The following is an 18,779-nucleotide window of genomic DNA, read 5'->3' as shown; positions in this document are numbered from 1 at the left end:
TCATCATTTCTTGTTCTGTTTCTCTGCTTTACTGTGTGGCTTGGTCAGGTTTTTACTGAAGCATTTGCACTGAGTGTGAGTGTTCAAGGCCAGTGATGTGTTTGTTGGGAGATTTTTCCAGTGTCCTTCCATTTTACCTGCTCTAGGGACAGCCTGTAGACTGGTGCCTGCAAGCTTTCAGTCTAATTCAGTAGTGAGTAACTAAACACTCCAAGTTAAATCAGGTTTTTTGTCACTTATATCACTGTTTATACCAGGATATTGATCAGTATTTATATCAGTTCAGTTTCATACTTTTTATGTCTGACTTTAAGTGTAGGATTTTGTCCAGTCTTGGGCTCCTTACCCTCTGAGAGGGGGAAGTGGGTTCAACCTTTTGAAGCAAAACTTGGTTGCAGAACTAGTTAGACTGGTGTAACCAGTACGTGTCCTACACTACTTGCAGCAACATTATTCAACAGAATTCAAAGAACATCTTGAAGTATCGCCTAAAATAATTTCAATACACTTTCCTGATATTGCTCCTACAATAGTAGGTGTGATTTTAAAAGTACCCTGGCTTGCTTTGCCAGGAGGGATTTCTTTACCTTGCATGTCATATCTAACTGATGTGCAGACTGGAATGTTGACCAGATTTTATGGACAAACATTATAGCATAGAGTTTGCACTGACGTAAGGGGTTCCTGCAAAGTGTGGAGGGCCAGGGAGTCTTTTCCCCATCCACACAAGTGCTGTGCTGATACCAAGGAGATGGTGTATTTGAGAGGGGAAGAAGTGTTCCTGTGAAGCAACAAAACCACAGTCCAGCTGATGACGAAGTGAAGCACCCAGACAGGTAAAACTGACGTGGAGAATTTTGTTCCCTGAGCCACGCTCTTAAGTGCGCTGACAGACACTTGAGTCTGAGTTAAAGGGAGCATGTTTCCTCTGTAGGGTAATTCCTGAGACAAAGCAAGAAATGCTTTAACATCTCCCTGGAAATCAAATCTCATTTAAAAGTGGTTTTGTATGCTTTTGACTAATTCAGAATTAACAGATCTCCTGTCTATATATGCAAAGTCTTTGAAAACAAACCAAAAAAATAAATGTAACCTTCATTGAAGCTTGATGCAGCCATTACTAGAAGATCAAAAAACAAACCTCTGAAGGGAAAACCTGCCTAAATGAATAGCTTCCATTGTTGTTTACTATCACACAGATCTGATATCTGTGACAGATGTGCTTGACCCCTTAACCAAACCAGCAGTAGTTTGGTACAGGCTCTGAAGGAGATAAAGGCCTGAGCAGCAGCCAGGCCAAGAATTCCTCTAGAAAACCCACCAAGGAGCAGAGTGACACAGTGAGCATTTGTGCATGTGAGCTTGGAACACCAATCATGCGATCAGCACATGGGTAGTGGGTGGTTTTCCAAGAGTCATTCACCTAGGAACAAAGTAAGTTACACGGAGTCTCACACTTACCTTTCCCATCATATGCAGTTTGACTATGAGCCATCCACTCTATCCCATGAACATGACAGTGTAAGTAGCCTCCTCTGAGCTCCCCCTGCCAGGCAGCCTGGCTGCATGGCAGCCATCTCCCTTGGCGCTGGGATGCCTCTTAAGGCCTGAGAATCTTTACCTGAGAGTGAGAGATCCTTCCTTACCCACAGCAGAGAGAAGACCCCGTACTTGCACAGAGCCTTGGTAAGTTGCTGACAGCATGCTGAATCAATACTAGTGAAATCTATATAGTTTATTCCCTTGGATATAAACTGTTGTTTGAGACTAAGATTAGACCTAGCCAAACCCAAGCTCCATCAGGAGTTTAGAAAGCAAGGGGATTCGCTCTGAACCTTGTGACTCAATGGGAGAGTCTCCCTTACCTTTTTTCATCTTTGGTCTCTGGGTAAATCATTCATCTCGATTCTAACTTGATTTTCCTTTGTGTGTTTCATCCATGTAAGTAATAGAGTGAACCTTGCTATCAAACTTTAAGCACTTTTATGAATTCATTATTAAAACCACTTTTGCTAATCCCTTTGACGGTGATTTTTAAAGTCACTTAAACCACTCATTTGCCATAGATGGGTGTAGTAAGCAGGATGGCAAATGGTATCACTGATTACTTGTGAAAGCAGGGAGTGAGTTCGACTCCCAGGTTCTCAGAAGAATGGGCTTGTGGTAAGTGGCATGATTGGAAAGCTGTGTAAGAACAGGGGCCATATAAAGGATGGAAAAGCAGCCCCTTGCAAAATGTTAGGTACCTGCCAATATGCCACCCATCAGGACAGGAAAAAGCATGGTAGAGAGAAACAAGATCTGCGAGAGGAAAGAGAAGGCAGAAAGGCAGCTGCATTATTGGTGTCTCTGAAAACAGAGCAGCTGCAGAAACAGTTACAGAAAGAAAAGGAGAAAAAAGATGGCAGAAAAGGTCAAGATTATGCTTACGTGGGCTTCCAAATCCACAGCCATTGTACACATCAGAAAATTCATTGTATCCCCTGAAGAACTGGATGGAAACACATGGGGTAACTGCAACAGGGGTGAACTGGGGGAAGATGATTCTTTGATTCCCTCAAATCCCCCTAGTATGAAGCCAGACCCATCAGTAAAACAACAATCTGAAGGACCTCGGGGTGGTGCTCCGCAATAAACTGTACCAGTCACTCCCTGGGATCTGTTACAACTGGCAAACTGCAGTTAAAACATGGCAGGAGACTGGAAACCGCTGAAACTGGAACAGGTTTTGTGGTAAGTCTGCCTGAGTGCTGCTGGCGCAAATGGCTTTTGGGGTCCAGGAGTTGTCTTAAATTTAGGACCTGACCCTGCAAATGGATCCCACCCTGTCACTATCAGGATAGCTTATTGGGCTTATTGGGGGAAAAGATGCCATGGAGCAAGGTGAACCCTGCACAATCCCCAGATTGACTCTCTTGACTATGCAGAGAGATCATAGTCAAGAGCTCTCTACAGCCATCACAAAAGCTGCCTTCATACCAGCTATGAATAAATGGGAATCCAGTAATATCCCAATATCAACTGCAATTGATGATGCAGTGCTAACTAACGCCCCTACTTAGAGGAGCCCTGGCAATTCTTAAACCCTACTTAATTGCAAAATGGGATGAAATCAAGACATACAGAACATGAGGAGGGATTAGGTGTATGGGCCCATTGATTCCACTTGCTTTTTAGCAACAATTGCTGGCATTTCTAATTGATGTGGGGGCACAGATATCAGTACTAACGCAACAGGAGGCCTGGAAGCCGGGTGTATGACCCAGATGGCAAAAGGTGAAAATCACTGGAATGAATGGAGCAAGTGTTACTTGCCAAACCACAAAAGTTGGTTAATTTGTGGCTCATGGGCATGAGAAGCGCATGAGAAGCACATGTTGTCTACTGGCTTTGCAGTTAAAGATTACAATGAAAATATTTGGGGGTTTGATGTTTTGAGCCTGGCACCTGTTGGAGGGCAGCATATGCCCCTTGAGTTCAAATGTCAACCCTAATCCTGACACAGATCAGTCAGCTACAGTGCCCGGTACTCCACGCAGGACCCGCACTCCCTGATTCCAATAGCCGGGTTCTGCTGCAGCACAGAATGGAATTTCCAAAATCAGAGCTGATTTGGAGAAAGGACAGATGATGTCCAGAACCCACTCCCCGTATAATCCACAGTATGAAAACCAGATGGGAGATGGTGACTAACAATTGATTACTGACACTCAAATGCCAACCCAGCCCCAATAACAGCTGTAGTACCTAGTACCACAATGCCAACAACCACACTACAAGCAGCTGCATACCCATGGATAGCAATGCTAGATGTAAAGGGTATGTTCTTTACTGCCCCTGCGAGGAGGATAAAAAGAAATTTGCTTTTACTTGGGAAGGTACAGAATAAAACCTTCTCCCTAGTCCTGAAACCATCCAAAGTGATAATGGCTCACATCTGTCATGCAAGGAGGTACAAGAATGCGCAAGAAGAAATTCAGTGGGTATTCCATGTCCCTTATTACCTCCAGTCAAATGGGATGGTAAAAGAGATAATAGCTTATTCAAAAAGAGCTTTAAGCCATGCAAGGCCAAATGGGATACCTGACTTTCCAAAGTACTTCACCAAGTGAATAATCAGGATGGGCCCACTGGGAGCCCTTGAGCCAAACTGTTTTTGCAAAAGCTGAACCCGATGCTCTACCTGTTAACGAAGGAAATATCCAATAGCATTACAACCAGGAAAAGCTGTTATGGTAAATTCACCACAAATTGGAACTATGCCTTTGATAACTAAGCTTGGTGGCCCACTCGCTTGGGAAGCTATTGGTAACAATGGTGCAAACCACAGAATTAGTGTACAGTGGATTTTTTCTTCTTTCTAATGTGGTAATGTGTCAAGAAAACCCCACCAAATCCAGTTGGGTTTACCTTTTTGTCTTGCAGCCTCTTCCCAGGTGAAAGCAAAACACATCATCCTACTGCTATTGAAGGTTTAGGCACCACTTGCTTTCCCACAGATGCCCACCTTTCTCCATTCAGTTATCAATCAGGAAACGAGACAAACATACTTGTGAAACCCGACCACCCATTGATAAAGGACAGATAAAATGTCATGACTATTCACAGTAACTCTTACATGCCATATAGAAAATGCTATAATGTAAGTCACTGCTCAATACAGAACATCATGCAGATGGAATGGTGTAAAGGGACACAATGCAACACTAGAAACAATCTCTCGGAATCACTAAGCCTATCACAACAGCAGCAATTCCCACTTCAAATACTCAAGTCTCACTGAAAAACCCCTGGAGGAGCCATGGTCTCAAACTCATGTTAAGTAGATCAGAAGGACGAGAACATACTCAAATAGAGGACATTTGAATCTTTCCACCATGGTCATGCACAGAACAAAGTACACTTGGAAAATGAATGGAGCTGGGACAAAGATGAAGTTCCCTGTCTTTGGAGAATAGCAGGGAAAGATACTAAAATAGGATGTTGGGTGATCAATGGCTCTACCAATGAGATGGCAACTGAGAATTCTGTGCACAACATCACATCAGACACTGAAGATACAAAACTCTGCACCTCTGAAAGACTGGCCTATTGGTACAATTTTACCTTACCTCAGTGTGGTTTTGTAACCTGCTTCTGGACTCTTAAGGACATAGGACTATCATTTAAATTGAAAATAGACATTCCCGAGCCTAGTACAACATCCACTGCTGCTCACTTGCCATCCGCAGTGACTGTAAAAGAAAACCTCTATCCCCTCAAATTCCTAAAATTGGACTTTTTGCCATCAAATATACAGGCCAACAACAAGTGTTGTTCAGTCCATCACGTTCTCTCAAACAAGTGGAACTACCAATGCAGGCTAGTATTTCTGCAATTAAACCTACCTGCTCACCAATGTAAGAATACATCTTACACAGGAGGAGTAGCATGGTTGCACAGACAAACTCTCAGCTTTTGCTAATACCTTTGACAGTGATTCTTCAAGTACCTAAAACACTCATCTGTGACAGTATCATTAGTCCAAATTGGGTAAACCATACCAAAAAATCCCATTCCACTGAGAAGTACAGCTAGTTAAAATTTCCTACCAAATTTTCCTACTCTTCATTGCTACTTCAGCCAGCTCTGTAGTTATCATGCTATAAAAAGCAAACTAGTAAAATAGTACTGAGTATTAATGATGTTTCAGGGGTGGAAACTTGCTTATTCTTACACATATGTTGGTATTAAACAATGAAAGGCTGACTTATGATTAGCTATAGAGCGATGCAGAGAACAATTAGCAGTGCCTGAAAAAGGAAATTGCTTGCTTAGCTCATCCCAGGTTTCCATAAAGCACTTCACACTAGATTTCTACTTAAGCTGTTGTATCAGTCTTTATACTGCTCAAGAGAAATGAAGCTGGAGAATTGGTTCAGATCCCCAGCTGCATAAGAACGTCAAACTTTTACAATGCACATATAATAGAAGCGGCACGTCCAGTATGTTCTTTTTACAGGAACAGTATTTGCCAGGAATCTTACACAAGAAAATAACTTGCTTGACTGAGATTTACTAGGTCACATCATTGCAGTCTATTTAAGTGTATTTTTAAACTACAGCCAGAAAAATTTCAGAAGTGCATAAAATTAGTTTGCCCTCATCAATGGTATGAGGCTGAGTACCTGAATTATAAGAGCTTTCAGAACAAAGCTTTGAGCTGAAGAGTTCTGTACATGTTCTACAATCTTCTACTAAAGTGACATGGAACAGGAACTAAAAGAAACTGCCAAGGTTGTGGGAAGAACAGCAGAGAAAGCATAAAGAAAGTATCATCATACTGTAATACTGTTTCCTGAGCTCTTTACTTGGAAATCATGGACAGGGGATATTTAAACACTGATTAAAGGATTAATGCCCTACAGTGAGGTCTGCCAATAAACTCAAGCTTGGCTTGTGTGGATTGACAGGTAAAAGGCATGGGTCATACTTAAATGCTTAAAACTTCCAGGAATCCTGGTAATCGCTGTTCTCACAGGAACTGCTATGCACAAGGCAGACTACATTTAGTAGTACAGACTGCTTAAGACAGGAGAATCCATATTCTTACCTTATTTGATGATTAGCTATCTAATAATAAAATCCCTTCATGACTCTGTTAATATTACAACCTGAAGTGCGAAGTCAATTTGGTTTTCTTATCTAGTTTCAAGAAGTCTTAAGCAAGACAGGCTCAATGCCTGTCACGATTAGAATAACAAAACCATACAATATCCATTAAAATGCATTTATTTGTTTTAATTCAAAGATTTAACAACTATTTGCCCAGTAATCTGGGCTCGGGGCACAACAACAAAAAATACCGTCGACCAAAATATAAAACCAAGTACACAAATTACCCCTTATTTGTAAATGTTACCTCATAACCAAGTTTTAGCACATTAAAAAGTTTACAAAATTTATAACACTCTTACAAATTATTCAGAACTAACAGCATATGTGGCAGTTGAGCCTCTCCACATCCATCCTCACCCTTGCCATACCATTCTGTGCCTGGATAATGCCATGTTTAAACTAAAGAGTTCCAGAACTAGAACTGCAAGCTTCCCAAGACTGCTTTGTGCTTCAGGGCAGTGCCCGAGCCCCGCTCCCCAGCACAGCCTGGTTGGTGAGAGTGGTGTGGGTATACTCACTGTTCTGCCTGCTGCGTCCTCTGCAGCACTGAGAGAATGACTCAGTAAATGCAGAAATAAGTTAAAAAAAGTACAAAATTGGCCCTGAAGAAAAATAAAATCATTTAAAAACCAGCTTGGCTTTGACTAAGTTACACTAAAAGCTGCGAGACAGATTTACAGCAATATCACTTTAAGTACAAGATCACAAAAATCAACAGGTTTGTTATGAGTCTTGTCGCTGTAAAAATGAAAACATCAGAGTTGACTTGTCTGCCCACAGAAACATTTTGCCTCCTAACAGGGCTGACATACATCCTCTTCCTGGGTTTTGGCCTTTTCAGAGCTTTGTTAACTAATAGGACTAACATAATTCCTAAGAATCCACCTCTAGTGAACAATGGCAACACTGAGAAAACCAGCGCATTTATATTTTCCATCAGCTATAGACGCATAGAAAACAGATGCCTGGGGTTTATATGCAAGACTTAAAAGTACAGTAATTTAACAGTTACTGATAGCCTTTTCGGAAAGAAAAATACCATTGGGCTTTACAAAATGATATCGAATATACAGAAATATCAAAACCCTGATCGTGGCCAGAAACAGATGGATAAATCTACAATGAGGTACTCTAGAATCTCAAGGTATGCAAATGGAGTGACTTTTCTTGTCTTCCAACTTCAGCAAGGCAGCATCTGCTTAAGCACAAGGAGCCTTTGCTTATAAGCAGCATGTATCAAGCCCCAAGAAACTGAACCAAAACCAAGATGTGTTTATAGACTGTGGCTTTTCATTGATTTATACAAGCATGCTCAAGAGCTGTTAATTTTAACCCTTTGAAAGGAACAAGATGCAAATTCTTCTTTGGTGCTTAAATAGGAGAATGTTAAATAAACAGATGGAGCTCAAACACTGCGAACAGTGTCTGAATCCTTGAAGAACAGCACCGCATGTATCCTGGACAGCTAAAGCCTTGGCACAACAACCTCAGCATTCACAGGTGAATGGCCAGATGTTACGGTGGGTGCAGAAATTTGACTTTTCTGGGCTACTTACTGTAAGGCTGCATAAATCAACCCATCAGTGAACAAATTTATTGTAGTTGATAATGCTTCATTTATGTGTACTTTTGGAGGCAAATTGAAACAGTCGTTCACTGGCAGAAAGAGTCTTTTCATCACTCCTTAGTTCTTAAATATGAAGTGCCTACAATACCAAAAATTAAGAGAGTAGAGGGCTGTGTTTAGACACCTCAATACATACCAACTTTTCTGTGAAGTCAAGGCATTGGCACCACACAAGAATTGGTTCTGGTGCGGTGCCCGAGTTGCTAGTGGTGAGGTTTTATAGTAAGCTTAAGCTTCTGCTGAAAGGAAAAGTCTGTCTGGCTCTGTGGTCCACCTTCTGCTCTGCCCCATAGCTATTGCTCATGTTTTCATAATTGTTAGCACTCTGACAAAAGATTTTGGAATATTTGACCAGGGAGGACCCTTCCAATTGTACACTGCACTGCTCCTATGGAAAAAGCTCATCATCAGGTGTTGGGCAACAGCTTTAAATTATCTTGACATACATAGTGTACAGAATACCCCAGGAGAGAATGCCAATTAGCTTTCAACAACAGCAGTAGAGTTTTGCTCTTTAATTTCCAGCATACATAAGCATAAAAGCAACCGAAGAGATCATCCATATAAAATAAACCATTCTGGGAAAAGAAAATCAGCCTCTGCCAGGGAAGAGGATAAATAACCCCTCTGGAGATAAAGTATTCTACTTCCCATTCAAACCAATATCCTGCATGTTGAAAAATTCTGTCTGATGCATATTGCAAACAGACACCAGAGACAGCTGAGGAATATAGGATGTGAAGCTCCAGGACATTGGCGTGCTTCAGAAGTTCATTCTCTTTCTGCTCCCATTCTGACCCATTCTTCACTCTCTGTGAAGCTTGTCTTTCAGCTATGCTGATACAATCTTTTCTGGCACCATATCATAAATTAAAATGAAATACTAAGTTTGAAAAGCATTCAAAAAGGGGCAAGGAAAGGGAGGGAATAACTTCACTTTTGGGCCTCTTACTACAGGAAAGACATTGAGGTGCTAGAGTGAAGAAGAACAATAAAGCTGGAGAAGGATCTGGAGCACAAGTCTTCTGAGGAGCTGCTGAGGGAGCTGGGGTTGTTTAGCCTGGAGCAAAGGAAGCTCACTCTCTACAACTACTTAAAAAGCAGGTGTAATGAGGTAGATGTCTCTTCTCCCAAGTAACAAGCCATAGGTCAAAAGGAAATGGCCTCAAGTTGTGCCAGGGGAGGCTTAGATTGAATAACAGGGAAAATTTCTTCAGCAAAATGGTTGTCAAGCATTGGAACAGGCTGCCCATGGAAACGGCTGGGTCACCATCCTTAGAAGAATTTAACAGATACGTAGATGTGGCATGTAGAGGCATGGCTTAGTGATGGACTTGGCCGTGTAAAGTTTATGGTTGAACTCATTGTTCATAAAGGTCCTTTCCAACCTAAATGATTCTGCTCTAACTCAGCCAGCTTCACTGATGTTGTACAAGCAAAAAAGCAACAGCTGACTGTCAAAGAGGTGAAGGTTCTACTGCCTTCCCTCCTGCCTGACTCCACTTGCACCATTCAACTCTTTTATAGCAGCTCAAATACTTCTAAAATTCTTGCTAAGTGTAGAAATCGGCTTATCTCTCTAGCTTTCTGCTGAATTATTGTGTTCAGTTAAGCATTTAAACAACTTAAATTGGTACAGAAGAATTTTACAAGCTCCAGAACCTACACTGGTATGGTCTGGAGTGGAAATGCAAGTGACCAATTGGCTCTGATGAGCAGTTTTGTCAGCACACTCCATGCTGTGAAATTATGCCTGAAGTTTCGAGTGCGACTCAAAACAACTGGACCAGCATAAGGAAGAAAAGCAAGTGGCACAGCACAGAGACTGAAAGAGACATCTGTGGCACAGAGTGGGAGGAAGGCAGGAACAACCACTTACAGTGGCTCTGCTGTCAAAGTCAAATGGCACAAGTGGTACAACTACACCAAGAATCCTTTCATCCAAAATGCCCCAGTGATTTCCCTCCTGTCAGCTGTATTCCATTACCATTCCTGCTACTGAATTTCAGTCAGTCAGAAGAGCTCATACTTTGCATTCCAAGCAAACAGCCTGCACTGAGCAAGCCACCTGAGCTTATTTAAATGCTTCTGCAGTCTTCATTGACCAGAGGCAGTCAGTGGTGGTAAACAGCAGCTGTTTCATAATTGTTTAGAATGTCCTGAAGCATATGAATATAGAGAGGAAATGTTGAGTTAAAAAAAAAAAAGCTGCTACTTTCCACAGGAATTTTTTCCAGAAGCTACAATATTCTGAAGAAAATATTTAAAACAAGGTAAATTCTTAAAAACAAATGTTAAGCAAACAATAATGCTAAAAACCATTTGCAGAATGTGGCTAAAATCATTCTACTGTGATACCAAAACATTCCTTCTCAACAGGACTGAATCCAACACAAGGCATTTTGCCAAATTCTTAAGTAAATAAATAAGCCATCATACACTTGACAGTAACTGTGGGGAGGGAAGAATCACTGTATGTTTCATTCAGCTATTTCATGAAGTATACTGGGGACATGCACTGTGCATCTCAGCATCTCCCAGCAACACCCTGTATTTCATCAGGAAATACTGAATCTGCTGAAATAAGCAGCAAGAACTTCTATCACTTTAGCAGCTCAGTCAGTGACAGAGCTGACTCCACAGATTCAGGCCTTCAGTACCACCAGATTCCTTCTTTAGGCCCCAATCCACAAACAACACAAGCCCCGCTTTACTGAGGCAGCAGTGGGACTACTACATAATTTAATTCATTGTGTACTTAGACATTTGAAAGCTCAACAACTGACAGGTAACTCTGAATGCTGGTAGTTGTTTTCGGGTGCTTTGCTTTCTGAATTCTGATTAAAAACACAAGGAGCCATACAGTCTGCATAACTAAGCCAAGCTATACGTGTTTCATGGGTAGTCTGGGCATGCGTCACACGGTCTCATGTTGGGAGAGTACAGTATATTTGTGATGTATACATATACACTGCAAGGCATGGAAGAAAGCCAGAAACAAGTTTGTAAATTAGAATGTGGGACAGTAGATCTTTGATTTGTCCTCTTCTTTAATCACATGGAGTAAAAATGTCTGAAGTTGCCATTTGTTCCCTCACCATGAAACATTTAAGGAGAAAGGAAAAAACACAACAAAAAAAAAGCCAACCACTTCTCATTCTTGCTTTTCCTTCTTGAGGTATAAATGACTGTACCTTAACTTCACAATGTATCAAATATCTCTTCAGGTGACCCAGCTGAAGGAGGTATGATGGTTTTATCTTACAAGTCACAGCTTTGACAACACAATGAATCTATAAATTGCGACAAACTTCTGTACAACAAAATTCCTGCAGGCCTGAAATACAACAGTCTGCATAAGAGGCTCACAATTAACCAGCAGGAGAAACACACTTAAGGTTTCCCATCTTTCTGCCCATCAGTTTCTCCTCTAGCCTTGGAAAATTTGAACAAGTACACACAGCTTACTATTTATCATTCTATCTACATCCTGTTCTCCAAAAGACATGTTGACAGGAAGATTCAGTCATACTAGTAAACTGGAACGCTTTCTTCTCAGTAGAGGCCTGCACTGATTTGAAGTTCCTCTTTATGTCTGTATTTTGAAATCAGTATAAAGAATGTATTAGAGGTGTGGAGAGAGAACACTGTTTCATTTTTTCTTCCCTAACCACTCTACTGAGTGAGGATCAGTGCAGAACACAGAGGAGGAATGTTTCAAAAGCTAGTAAGTCAAAAAAAAAAAAAAACAACTCTGAAGTTAACATTGGACTTTGTATCTCCACTCCTCCTGTCCAAGCGAAGTGAAAAACCCAAGATTTTGTTCAAAGTCAGGTCAGAACAGTGGATGAAATATCTCACGTAACTTATACGTAACATGGTCTTTTGAAACTGTTTCAACATGGTGTTTTTCCACTCACTCAAATAAAAGCATCTCCAAAGCATCAAGACCTGATGGGACTCAGCCAGACAGATATTCATCCACAGCAGCTTAGAAATTCAATAGTCAATCAAAAAACTTTTTTTTGAATGAGTTATTGTTCCCCAATATTTTCAACCAGCTTAAAGAAATATAGTGGAACCTCCCTGTTTTGCACTTATGACTGGGAGATCAAGTGTACACCGTTCCACTGTGATCATTTTGCAACTTCCAAGTGCTAAGAGTTAAGCCAAGATAATGCATATCAATATGTGTTCTGTTCATGTCACTAGAGTGTTGCTTAATTTCCTATGCTATAAGTGTACTTATATTTAATGGAAAGTAAGTCAAAACGAGGTAGCACTGCCACTGTCTTTGCTGGAATGTGGACAGATCCTGGCCTCATTTTCAACGGTGGCTTAGTAAGATTCTACTGTAATCTACACAAAAGGTATAAAACATGAACCTTTTCCAGAATAAGGCCACTAATTTTGCCATTGGCAATAGGCAGTGAGAAACAGCAGTTAAAAAAACCTCACTTGGTTATAGAGGTGTTTCTGAGGCAATAAACTGTGGGGAGAAGTATAAACCCATTGTCCTCTCATCCCTCCTCTTTGTTTTCCAGTAAAAGTATATCTGCTTCCTGTATGTACTACTATGTGAGGAGACATTTCAGTCTATTTTCTTAGCTGGGAGTCTAAGCAAGTCCATGCTACACTTAAAGATGGGGACAGCACTGTAAAACAGTAGGATTACAAGCTTCCCATGAGTCATGGTCATGACAGTCTGGTGTCCAGATGCCCAAATTCGATACCAGCGCCCATAAAAAGGATCTGAGACGGCTGGGCACAACATGTTGTTCAAATTCACTTCTGTAACCTGGGAAAGTGACAACAAATTTAGAAATTAACACTATTTTTGTGTTGCACCAATTCAGACACCTAAAATGGTAATTTTGAAATTACCATCATAATCAAAACTGTTTAGGTGACGCTCCTTTGTTCAACACAAACAGGCCAGCTTTCAGAAGGAAAGCAGATCCAAATTCAGTTGTTCATTTAATAGATGGATTTATGCAGGTACATAACCAATTTATGAAATATTGTACTGATACTTGTGATATAGGATACAAATGCTTATTAGAACATGCAATTAAACACTTGCATGCAAGCAGACTTATCCATATATAAACTAGCCATAAGCTTTGAATGTACTTGCAAACTATCCATTTATTAACCTTTATTTACTTACCAAGCCCAGAATCTGCAAGATGCTAAAATGATACACAAACATAAACCCCGTGGATAAAAGAGCCCACCAGAAATTGCAGAGTGGTTCTGGAGTGTAGATACCTTGAAAAGAAAGGAATACATTAGTGTTCAGCTGAATTGCTGTGTCCATTAAACACTCATGAATAATCCTCTCTCTTCTGCTCTGTAGATATTAGGGCATCTGGCTATAGCTGATAACCTACTCAATCCTATCTTTGCAATAATATTTGAGAGCCTCATTTCTTACCTGGAGCATTCTCAACAGTATCTTCCCTCCCTGTGGTCCAGGAATAAAATATACAATATATTACCTCGTTCAGCTCGCCTATTTTTCACCAACACCAGTGATTTTTACCTTATGTTTCCTTCTGCCACTGAAGTACTAAATTACTTTTACGCAATGGTATACAGTGAATCTTGAAAAATCAGGCCATCCATACTTAAACACCTGTATCTCATGGGGGCTATGAGTTCGGCATACAGAACACAGCACTGTATTAGAGCACAGCCTAATTGCCATTTCCTAATTTTATGGTTGGTTGTAACAATTACTAGAAAGTAACTTGCACCAATCATGCCTAGGAACAGAAAAACTCCACAGAGTAGTCAATCCATAATGATAGACTGCACTTTTAACTGAAAACTGCTTTGGAGACATTTTATCATCAGTAGATATCACAGATGCTGTAAAATACTCTATCCCTTCAAACAAAGTAGCAAATAATCACATTATTCCTGGGTTCACCTGTCTCTCTCCTCCTGAAACTAGGTTTTGTCAACTTCCTGACAACAAGCAATGTGACGTGATGTAGAACGTACCAAGGAAATCAGATGCAATAGAAGTACCCTTAGCTACAAGCCTATTTTTGGAATTAGACACTCAAACATCATAAAGTGAACACAAAACCAGTTTACAGAGTCCTCAAGACTCACACTAGTAGGCATAAAAATTTCAGAGGAAGATATGAGGAAAAAACGTTATTTTCCTTACAACTTTAATAACCTAGGGATACAAAAGATGCCCAGTGTCATGCTGCTCAGCTGCTGTAACAAGTTGCAGAGTTTCAGACAATTACAAAAATACACTGGCAATTTTTATCTGTCTTTGCTCTATGATCCATTAGATACTACCAAATGTAGGAACGTGCATCCAGTACTCAAAGGACAGCTTACGGCATAGAGCACAATATTCATACCAGCCTTTGCTAGCTGGCACATGCTGTAATTACCAGGAAGTAATTACAGACTTCAGGATATACTGTACAATGCTACTGAGAGCTGAAATAACTACACGTGTAGATACCTATGACAGAACTCACCAGAGTAAAGCTGGTGTGAGTATTCCTACGTATGGTATCATATGTAGATAAAGGCAGGTAAGTGCTGTTATTTGCTTTGCCACACCACCATAGAATGTTGCATCCTGTCTCAGGTTTAAAATCTCTAGAGATGCTTTTTCAATCCCTGTTGCCCTTTTACAATTCTTTTCCATCATGCCACTGCAGATTGATTTTGCAGTAGCTACCTGAAATAATTTAATTTAAATATTACTTGATTATCCGAAAACTGTACATCTATTCATTGTCCACTCTCAGTAACACAGCTTCCCTATTGCTAGTATGGAGTTGACTGTACATTTGAATGACGACAGCACATATGCACCCCATGTATCACTCATTGACTTTAATGAGCAACAGTATTAGTGTAATTACCTAAGAAACAACTGCACACCAGGCTTTAGTAAGCCAGCTGTGATTTGGTGCAACCGTGACAAATATGAGCAGAGAAGCTACTCTGAAAACATAAGGCAGCTCATAAGATTCCTTATCCAGTGGGAAGGTGAAGGTCAGAAGTGTCTCAAGTATAAGCAAAACCCAAAGGTAAGAGAACTCTACATGACTAATTCAAAGTGGAGTGCTCTACAGCTAAAGGAAAAATTCACAACAGTGTAATTCTTCAAACACACTCAGGAGGCATGAGCTAAGCGCCGATATCCTATTTGGAGACTGTTCTTCAATAGCAATGATATTCATTAAACTCCACTGCCTGAAAACATCAGATACGTGACACCACCTTGAATATGGTTTTTCATTACAGAGAGCAAGAGAGAAGGCAACCAGCCTTAGTGTCAGAGTTCAGGCGATCACAGCTCTGTTTTTGGCTGAACCAACTTTATGTGACCTGGTCAAACTATACAGAAATGCTTTGTGCTCAGCTGTAAAGAAAACAGTTTGACTTGCAAAGCTTTTTTCTATTGTCTTTGCAGTTTTAGGTGCATGTTTAACACAGATGTAAAACAAAAGATAAAATTCAAATAAGATATCTGAAACAGCTGCCAGGAGCTGGCAGAGTAGTGCTACACCAAACCAGGTTTCACGTGAATTTGTCTGGTTACAAAGCAGGTAGTATATAAACACTAAAATAGACCAGTGAACCCAGCTATGAGACAAGACTGGAGGGACAAAGCAGCCCCTTGAAGAGTGAGGAAATTGCACGAGGTGACAAAACAGATCAGTGACATAATTTGGCTTTGAACTGAAGCTTCTCATGTCCAGCTTCAATCTCATCAGGGAATCGTACTTCAGAAGTCTCTTAGGAAAGCTGTTCAGGTTCCTGCAGCACAGAATTTCACTCTGCTACATCCTCTCTCTGTTTCAAAATTCACAAAAATCCATTAGCAGCTCTCGCCCTCTACAGATTTTTGATTTCACTTTGTAGTAGAAAAAGCCCTCCTTGCTAGATTTCACAATGAAAATAACAGTGTGGTTTTCAGCAGTATCATTATTTGGACATCAAGGGACAAAGAGGAAACAATGACCTCTACACGGAAACACTTCAGACTGCTCTGGATTTCCAAGTGTGCTTTGGGAAACTCATTTTAAATTCATACCTGGGATATTTTCTGTACATTTATCAGCAGAAAAATAATAGGTTTTATTACTTTACGGTCCTGCTATTCAGCAGATGCCTGTTTAAGAGAGCAGTGTGGTGGTACACTGTAGTGCACTGTAGTACACAGTGTGTTAACAGAAACATACAAACAGCAAAACTGAGACCCAGCTGAGCGGCTCCTTGAATGGCCTGTGCTGGCTTTGGCAAAAGCTATTTGCTCTTTACATAGGAAACAAGTTTCCATAGGTAGAAGTGAGTTTCACTGCTCTCTTCACTAAGGATCCCATGCAATTCTTCTGTGTTAATAAGCACTCTTCAAAACTTAATCCAACTACCAGTCTGGCACTTATCTAAAAAATCCTCATGCCCCAGACAACTGAGACCATTCCCAAACCAGGGTCATCCAAGTAGGCTGTATATTTGCTCGTGTTGAAATAGCATGGCAGTAGCCATTTCAATTTAAACTTCATTCTTGCAATAGCATTGATAGGAAGGATTTCATATAGTTTGAAAGGTTTGGGGTTCATCATCTGCTCCTGTAACAAGAATCTGTTGACCTTGAACGTGGCAAGTTAACTTGGAAGTGGAAGCATGGCTTTAAAATTCTCAGCATCGACAAAGAGACTCAATTTCATTTACATTGCTTCCCACAATGCCTTGTGCTAGTTCCGGTGTTCTTATGAACTATTATTTTTGTTTGAAGTTCGCAAAATACAGGCTTGTAAAAATCTGAACATACTTTAATAGAAAATAATACTGCTTTTGTATTTTTGTGAAAACATGCTGCAGGAAAAAGTTACTCCCCTGTTTGAGTTAGAGCATTAGAACCTAAATGTAGTATAATTTTTTAATTTAGTAGGGTACTAGAAAAATCTCTCTCCTACTTAATGCCTTGCTTTCATTCCCACTACACGTGATAGAGCTTTTCCAGTTTTCCAGCCCAACACACCCTCAAAGCAACTATCACCATTCCTTCATCTTCAAGTTTATAAAAATGTGAAGGCAAATTTATTTCCATTTTAGTTCCCTTGATCAAAGGGTTAATTTAATTCTAATAGTGAGGCCTATGGAAGTAGCGGAGACAAAACTTCCTTTCCAGGGGAAAACAGGAAAAATGTTCTCAAGAGGATGAGCCTGAAACCCACTGTTTCCACTACAGCTGCTCTGAATCTGTGTAGATTTCAAAACACTACCTTAGGCCAGGAGATTTCCATTTCCCTCAATGCTAGCTACTCTCATCAGAATCAGCTCAGAGGTCTTACATTCCCTGCTCCTCTCAGGAACCATTCTTTATATTCCGTAAGGCAGCAGCAGTTCTCCCTCTTCCTTCATATAGTGGTAATTCTTCCATATACCAGTACATACTCTTCTAAACTTCTCTATCTCTGAGAACTGACCCTGGGTCCACTCGGAGAATTCCACATTAAATTCCTTATTTAGTTTTAACAGGCCCCCACCATTTCAAAGGAAGGGTCATAAGACAGAGTCATATCCCCTCTTCCTCTTCTCCAGCTCTCTTAAATCAAACAAGATTATCCTGAAATGATCAAGCTAGAAGAGAGACTGCAGCATTAGCCTGCAGTAAGAGCAACAGCACACACCTCTGGCTGCTGAACACAACAGCTCCCCTGCTGCTCAACGTGCCACAGTCCAAGCACAGCCGGGCAGTGAACCAGGCATTTACATCTAATAACATGAGATTCAGGAGGTAAAGCTGGAAATAATAACATGGAAGCTGCCAGCAAGAGAGTAGGAAAATAATACATAAGAGTTGACAGGTCTCCAGGAGTTTCAGTGAAAGAGCTTTACATTATCAAGTATTTCACTGAGGATGGGGATAAACTAAAGTCCTAGCTATATTCAAGCACATAGTGATTTTTTTCCTGCATTACTACTAAGGTATATAATAAAGTCCACTTTATAATTCCATTTAAAAGCTAAGAAAAGATATAGCTAAATACAGTCAACTGTCAAAAAGCGAGGAAGTGGCTGAGAAAGAATACAACAGCTTGAAATATCTTTAAATGTGGTAAGCCCCCACCCCTTGCCAGCGAGCTCTGGAAGCCAATGGAAAGCACAAGTTTAGATCCCCAAATGCTTCAATTTGCACTTTCCTAGTTTACAGCCACAGGAAACATGATCCTTTAGTCTGTACTTTGTATCTGTGCTCTACATCTTACAACTCAGCCCAGCTTCTCAATAGGTGAGAAACACTGCAGTGCCCTTAGGAAAGCTGGAAAGCCCCTTCTGTCCATCTGCTGAAGTGTGAGAGAAGCATTCTCCGGGGGGGGGGGGAAGAAATAATCGACTTCTATTGACTTTCTGACAGTGCCATAGAACTTCATCTCTTCTGATGCCATTTTTGAAGATACTTGGATCAAAAAAGGAAAGGGCTTTATGTCTGGAATCAGAG

At 40.6% G+C, this 18,779-nt stretch overlaps 1 protein-coding gene across 3 annotated transcripts in view; it reads right to left on the bottom strand.

The window, feature by feature from the left end:
* Positions 1-11,427: 11,427 nt before the first annotated feature.
* Positions 11,428-18,779, bottom strand: part of TMEM164 (transmembrane protein 164) — a 33,640-nt gene continuing 26,288 nt past the window's right edge. For all 3 annotated transcript variants that reach the window (XM_061445731.1, XM_061445730.1, XM_061445732.1), the window contains 2 exons: positions 13,455-13,555; positions 11,428-13,082 (listed from right to left, as the gene is read on the bottom strand). In XM_061445731.1, the coding sequence (XP_061301715.1) occupies positions 12,876-13,082; positions 13,455-13,555 (308 nt within the window). In that variant the 3' untranslated portion in view covers positions 11,428-12,875. The remainder of the gene's footprint in view (positions 13,083-13,454; positions 13,556-18,779) is intronic.

Source organism: Pezoporus flaviventris, unplaced genomic scaffold (genome assembly GCF_033815535.1).
Source record: "Pezoporus flaviventris isolate CSIRO_AGI_PZ_B2104156 unplaced genomic scaffold, CSIRO_AGI_Pfla_v1 ptg000005l, whole genome shotgun sequence".
Taxonomy (NCBI): Eukaryota; Metazoa; Chordata; class Aves; order Psittaciformes; family Psittacidae; genus Pezoporus; species Pezoporus flaviventris.
Note: the sequence above shows the minus strand (reverse complement) of the source record. Positions and strands in the feature narration are given on the sequence as shown.